This window comes from Corvus brachyrhynchos, unplaced genomic scaffold, assembly GCF_000691975.1.
Source record: "Corvus brachyrhynchos isolate BGI_N302 unplaced genomic scaffold, ASM69197v1 scaffold114, whole genome shotgun sequence".
NCBI classification, from domain to species: Eukaryota; Metazoa; Chordata; class Aves; order Passeriformes; family Corvidae; genus Corvus; species Corvus brachyrhynchos.
In genome coordinates, this window is record NW_008238337.1 from 5,843,913 (window position 1) to 5,850,757 (window position 6,845).

Here is a 6,845-nt window from a genome sequence, read left to right on the forward strand (position 1 = left end):
GCCACTCGCCCTGCCGGCCTTCTCAGCCGGCCCGCCGGGTGTCCAGGCAGCGCAGGCCCTGCCTTCCTTCTCCAGGGAATGGTGACACGGTCTAGGGGGAGGGACAGTGGTGCTCGCCCTTCCTGCCTCCGACTTGTTCATGTGCTGTCCCTTTCTGGGCCCCGAGGGATGGAGCTGTCGCTTTCTGCCCGAGTTTCATGCCATTCATGCTCATCCCATCTGTGGTTGTTTTCCTGCAGGTTCTTAAAATGGCTGAGGACTTAAGAGCAACGGTTTCCAGCCAGACAAAGAGACTCAACAGCAGCAGCGAGGTGATTCAAAGGCTGGAAGAAAACGGGCATCAAAACAAAAGGTTGAAGGGTAATGCGGATGAGGAAGATGCAGAGGATCAGAATAAGAAGTCACCCAAAAGGAAGATTGTGCTCTTGATGGCATATTCTGGGAAAGGCTACCATGGGATGCAAGTATGTAGTTTGGCAAAGCAACATAGCCAGCTTATTTTTTGTTTTGGGGTCTGTTAGGTTTATAACTGCAGTCACAGTGCCTGGGTAGGGAAACAGTTGAGCATTTGCAGTGTGAAAAGCTGGGGCAGGAACAGTGTATGGATGGATTCAAATGGCTCAGTAGTAACTTAATTTTAAAAAGTCAATGGTGCATCTCTGATGATTGTAGGGACTGTGCTTTGTCATAGCACCAGACCTGCCCGTGCAGGGTGCTCTGTGACACAGAGCTGGCAGCGAGGGTGATCCTGCTCCATCTGCTGCTCCTCTCCACGTACTGCAAGCTCCATACACTTAAGGAATACTTCAGAAGCTCCAAGGAATGACTGACAATCTTGCACACAGACAGGGAAGGGAGCCTTTTCTGTTTGTACATCAAAGGAAGTTTGTTCACCAGCAGTAAAACCTCATGCTTACAGGCACATCAGGTGAACTGAGCAGAAGAACCCAATCTAATTTCTAGAAGCAGAATTTGCAAAGGCTGGGTTTGGAGCAGCAGCTGTTAACTTGCAGGTGCTGGGACAGTATTTCATTGGTGCTCTTTCATGCAGTTGAAGGAATTGTCAAAAAACTCCAGAAGTGTTGCACAGTGAAATCAGAAATGAGCCTTTATTTGCTGTAACAGTAACAGCTAAATAAGGATGATGTTTTATTAACACTCCCTGGTAAAATACAGTTAGTTTTGTTAGAGAATGGCAGTGCTCTTTAGGCTGTGAAGGGAAGTCTTTTAAAGAATTTCACAACAATGTGTGATTAACAAATTTGCTGTCTTCAGTTATCCAATTACTTCTATTTGTTCTATTCCTTATTTTTGCTACATATTTCCTCTTAGAGAAATGTGGGATCTTCACAGTTCAAGACAATTGAAGATGACTTAGTCTCTGCCCTTGTTCAGTCAGGATGCATCCCAGAAAACCACGGGGAAGATATGAAGAAGATGTCTTTCCAGCGGTGTGCTCGAACAGATAAGGTACATTGGGTAGGGGCTGTGCTCTCCTAAACTCTGGGGTTTGCACACCACTGCTACTGGGATGGACTGGTAAAGCATTGTCCAGAGGGAGATCCAGCAGCAAGTGCTACTCACAGTGAATGTGGCTTGAAACTTCTCCTTTTGTCCACTGTTAAACTAAAGTATAAGCAAATAAACTTGTTATTCAGCTATTTCGATTCTGCAGGTGCTATCCCAGAGCTTCCAAAGTACGTAATTATGTGGGGTTTTGTGTTTTATGGTTTTTACAGGGTGTATCTGCAGCTGGGCAGATTGTATCACTGAAGGTCAGGCTAAGAGATGACATCTTAGAAAAGATCAATAATCATCTTCCTTCTCACATCAGAATTCTGGGTAAGAGTACTGAAATGGGCAGAGAAAATGTTTTCAAGAGAAGCTTTCTCCTGCAGAAGGTCTCTCCCTTACCATTATAATTTTACTTACAAGTGGTTTAGTTTAACATGCTTCTGTTAGCTTAGAATCGGTGTTCTCTTAAATCTATTTTTTGTTTGTGTTTTACTTAAAAAATATTCCTGTTGGTAGGAGTGAGATCACAATCAATCTGTAACCTACTGATTGAAAAACCTAATGTCACTTTTAAATCCAGGCCTGAAGAGAGTCACTGGGGGATTCAATTCCAAGAACAAATGTGATGCCAGAACCTACTCTTACATGCTGCCAACATTTGCCTTTGCCCATAAGGACCATGTTGTGCAGGAAGAGCTTTATCGGCTGGACACAGAGACCCTTGAAAGGGTCAATAAACTGCTGGCCTGCTACAAAGGGACACACAACTTCCACAACTTCACGTCCCAGAAGGGCCCCAGGGACCCCAGTGCCAAGCGGTACATCATGGAGATGTACTGTGGAGAGCCCTTTGTCAGGGAAAATATGGAATTTGCGGTGATCAAAGTGAAAGGTCAGAGTTTCATGATGCACCAGATCAGGAAGATGATTGGGCTGGTGATAGCAATTGTGAAAGGTTATGCTGCTGAGTCCATCATGGAACGCAGCTGGGGAGAGGAGAAGGTCGACGTCCCCAAAGCCCCAGGACTTGGGCTGGTTTTGGAGAAAGTACACTTTGAAAAATACAACAGGCGTTTTGGGAATGATGGGCTGCATGAACCACTGGAGTGGACACAGGAGGAGGAGAAGATTGCTATTTTCAAAGAGCAGTACATCTATCCTACCATTATCAACACGGAAAGGGAGGAGAAATCCATGGCAAACTGGCTAAATACCCTCCCCATTCATGACTTCAACTCGTCTGCTGTTGAGATGCAAACCAGCAACAAAAACTCAAAGGTAATGACTGAAGCCATTATTTTACAAATGGAAGCTGTCAAGTTGAAGAAACGTCTCTTCCCTTTGTAACGTTCTTGTTTTCCATGAATGTGCTGCGGAAGATGACAGTCATCTGGAGTGTGAAATGTGTATAATCTTTTCTGTCTTTGTGCACTTGATGAACTTGATGAGCAGTGGAATGAACTGTACAAAGAAGTGTTCTCACAGGGTTTTACTGGGAGCAGTTGATGAGGGAGGAAGGAAAGCTTTAAGCACAAGCAATTTGCATAATCATAAACTGGCAACAAATTATGGACACATTGCCAGCCTTTGGGGGTCTAGGTTTCAGGATTCCTTTAAATACCTGATGGCTTTTTGTATTCTCTGATTTTGGGCTAATTCTCATTTTGTGTAATTCCCTGTTACCAGATAAGGTTTGGGATTAGGGAAATTTAGGACCAGCTCTTTTAAATAAATCTGCCATGAGCTCGTAATAGGGCCATTAGATCAGCTACTGAATAACTGGGATATTGTGGAATTGGATTTGTGGCAACAGCAGCTCCTGTGAGCTGTAAGGTGCAATACAACAAAGGTGTAGAATACACTTTCAGCAAAATGGAAATTTCAGTCAAAGGCTGGCATGTCCTTGAGGGATGAATGATGAGCAGGGCTAAAACTTCTTTGCAGTTGAACTCAGAAGAGAATAGTGACCTTTTTTCATATAACAGAGTCCTTAAAATTAGCTTTATTTTGTGTAGCAGGTGGAGAATATTAGGTTTAATGATGTCTCTGCCTTTTTTTTTTTGCTTGAGTTCAAGAGTTTCAACACATAACATAAAACTTACAGCCTTGTTGAATAGCACAAGCAGGATACCATAAATTTCTCAGGGTTATTTTTTCTGAGTTCTGGAGCAGTGGGAGGGGTGTTTGTGACAGGAGGTCACGGCAAAAGCCACGTTAGCTTGGTTAAATGAGACCCAAAGAGACCTTGTGGCTCGGAGTCCGTTACCTGGTGATGTTGGCAGCACTTGGTGCTGCCAGGTTCCCAATCCCTGACATGTTCCTGGCAGGATGCAGGTTCTGCTCCCTGCAGATAGACCTGACCAAGTTTGGGTTTGGCTTCACAGTTAGCACAAGCTGTGTGGGAAGGATAAATAAGGCATGATATGACAGACTCTGCTGAGATTTTGCAGGCTGTTTGCACTTCAGTGAGCTGTGCTTGCTGGTATGAAGTCAGCTGTGTGAGTGTCTTGGAATTTGTTTTGTAGTAAGATATTAAACTGCCAGTGTTAAATTTGTGGGATTTGGTGTTTTCAGCAAGTGGTGGTGAGAGAAAGAAAAAGGAGTAACTAAAGACATGTGGTCTGTAGACATATACCATGCTAGCTTCTCTTTATAAAAATACTTTGATAGCAGTCATATCAGTTAAAATACTTACTTAAAAAAATACATAAACCCCCCAAATTAATTGCACCATATTGACCTACTCCTGAAGGAGTGGCTCGCAGAGAAGATCTCTGCCTTCCAACTTCCTTGTAAGTTTCTAAGTTTGTAGTTTTTCTTTAGTACTACTTTGTGCAAGTGCCTTCACTTTTAAACAAGTGTTAGTGAGCCCTGGCATATCTGCAATACAGGTTGGACATAAATTCTCTGCAGCAGACAAAATTCTCAAATCTGGCTTTAGACAATGTAAAAAAAGTTGCTTTTGAGGGACTTGCATAAAAAACCAGTTAACTTGTCTCACCTGCATTTATTTTAAATATCAGCATTTCATGTTGCTATCCCACTTTTATGTTTCCCACATACTGCAGGTTGTAATTATGGAGTTGTAAATTTAAGTGAGAAGAAATTTCCTCTGCTGGCAATTGTAATCCAATGTGCTTTTTTTGCTACAAGAAAGCATAATTTGCCACCAGAAATTTACTACAATAGATGGGTCTAAGACATGAAGTTGGGGTCCAGGACTATTTTCTTATACTTTTTGAGAGGTTTAAAGCCAGTATCTTTGGTTTAGGTTGGTCTGTGGATGTAAATGCAGTACTGATAAACCATTTCCCATTTTTCTTTGCAGAAGAGCAGCGATCCCGAAGGCAGTGATGGTTGTGGCGATGATTCTGACTGAGCCAGCAAGTGGCTGGATGTGGGACCCTTGCTGCTTGCACTTCCCTTTGTCTACAAAAAAGTGGCCTTTCTAAATCCAAGAATCCAGTGAAGCAGGAGTTTGGGTGCTTGCAGAACGAGAACTGGGTGCCCAGGAGAAATTGGGTGGGGAAGACAGTGCAGCAGAAAAACCAGAAGCTTTTTATACCACTGATCGATTCACCTGACTGATATACTTGAAAACTGTAGTGAGAAAGCAGCTTCCTAAAAGAATCTTGAAATGCAGGATATCTTAACTGCTATTTGAATAATGTTTTAATTATGTTTACTTGGAAAATAGTATTTTAAATATGTATCATCTCTACATAAAGGTGGGGCAAATCATTTTAATATACTCTTTTATTATTAAGTTACGACTTCATGAGCTTTTGGGGTTTTTTTTAATCATTTATCTTTACTTAAACTGAATCTCTAAGCACCATTAAGCTTATTTTCTATGTTATCCATGGTTTTCCTATGGAATAACATAAATGACCCTGAGATTAACTCAGTTAGTTAGAGTGTGGTGCTAAAAATGCCAGGGTTGTGGATTCAATCCCTTTATGGGCCATTCTCTTAGGAGTTGGACTCAGTGATTCTTGTGGGTCCCTTCCAACTCAGAATACTCTGTGATTTAGACACGATGGGTTAGGAGCTCATTATTGTGCTGACTGCTGTGAACTCTTTTGGTATTGAAACAAATTTCTGTGTTTTCTAGAGCTTTTCAGGTCGAAAAGAAATGATTCCCTACTCAGTGAGAGGGCTTCAGTTTGGAATGGGCTGAACCATCCATTCCAAGATGAGACCTTTTCTGTGGAAGGTGTCATCCTCCCAGCATTGCCCTCGTGCTTGGGCAGGTTCAAGGATATAAATCCACAGCTCCATGTGTAGTTGGGCCTTCTCTGCCTGAGGTGTAACCCGGAAATCCTCTTGAGCCATCTGCAGGATCCAGAGTTGAATCGGCTTGGCATGTGTGAAAGAAATGGTGCTGAATTCTTCTGGGCTTTAATCAAGCCTGGATGTGTGAACTCTTCAATCCCATCAAGCTGCTCAGAATGAGGAACGTGTGCAATGATATGGGAAGCACATGTCTGAGCACTGCCATCCTCTGGGAATCGATTTTAATTTTCTGTGTTTCCAGGAATTGTGTACTCTGGAGTTCATGCTCCTTTTTTCCATCAGTGGTTTAACTTCTAGTTCTTGTTTCCAACTCGCTGTGGAGGTGGCAGAAGAAATGACACCCTCCTGCCTCACCAGCCTGCAGAACACTACTGAAGGGTTGGAACAAGGCTCCAAGCATTTGGATATTGGCACAAAGCCTTGATACACTTCCCTAGCTGAGTCTGTGTGGAGACTTGCTTTGTAATATGGGACTTACTGAAAATGAGGAGCCAACTCTTCATTCTCACATTTAGTGGTATTTGGCCAAAGCCTTTTAATTTTATGGTTCCTTCTGGAATTATTCTTTTGGTTTTGCAGGGGTTTTTTTTGGGTTGGTGAGGATTTTGGGGGATTTATTTGGGGCACAGCTGTCCTTTAAAAAAGGATTCCCATGTTCATTTTATCTGCATTTTCTTTAGAGCTTTATATTTTATCATGAAGGTGTTGCTCGATTTTATGAGAGCAAGTATGTAGAAGTGCTCTGGAGAGGGTCTCTGCCTGGATTTTTATTTATATCCCTTGCTGGTCCATAATATTGACCCACCCTGCATTATCTTCTATCCAAAGCTCCATCTTTCTATGCCTTTCAATCTGAAAAAATATTACCTTTATCTGCTTATAATAAAGGCACCAAAGCTGTAATATGCACCACAGTTGGAAACCAAGGAGAAAATTTATTTGGAGAGAGAAAAACCATTAACAACAATAGTAATAACAACTACTTAAAGGTCGCGGCTCCCCCCTCTGTGCGGGTGGGGAGTGCTCCCCCCCCC

At 42.5% G+C, this 6,845-nt stretch overlaps 1 protein-coding gene across 2 annotated transcripts; it reads left to right on the forward strand.

Annotated features, from left to right (window-relative positions):
- Window positions 1–12: 12 nt before the first annotated feature.
- On the forward strand, window positions 13–6,733 carry PUS1 (pseudouridylate synthase 1). 2 transcript variants are annotated; one of them, XM_017734923.1, is made up of 6 exons: window positions 13–76; window positions 240–464; window positions 1,333–1,470; window positions 1,740–1,842; window positions 2,096–2,793; window positions 4,844–6,733. In XM_017734923.1, the coding sequence occupies exons 2-6, from the start codon at window positions 249–251 to the stop codon at window positions 4,892–4,894; spliced, it is 1,206 nt and encodes a 401-aa protein (XP_017590412.1). In that variant the 5' UTR covers window positions 13–76; window positions 240–248; the 3' UTR covers window positions 4,895–6,733. The 2 variants fall into 2 exon arrangements, with proteins under 2 accessions (XP_017590412.1, XP_008632444.2); XM_008634222.2 differs by lacking the exon at window positions 13–76 and having other exon boundaries at window positions 125–464.
- The last annotated feature ends 112 nt before the right edge of the window (window positions 6,734–6,845 follow it).

Excerpts from the sequence above, each read along its gene's own strand:
- PUS1 (XM_008634222.2), top strand. The coding sequence starts at position 198 with ATGCCATTCATGCTCATCCCATCTGTGGTTGTTTTCCTGCAGGTTCTT. Across the intron at positions 1,843-2,095 it reads TTCTCACATCAGAATTCTGG|GCCTGAAGAGAGTCACTGGG; the intron begins GTAAGAGTACTG and ends TTTTAAATCCAG. Across the intron at positions 2,794-4,843 it reads CCAGCAACAAAAACTCAAAG|AAGAGCAGCGATCCCGAAGG; the intron begins GTAATGACTGAA and ends TTTTCTTTGCAG.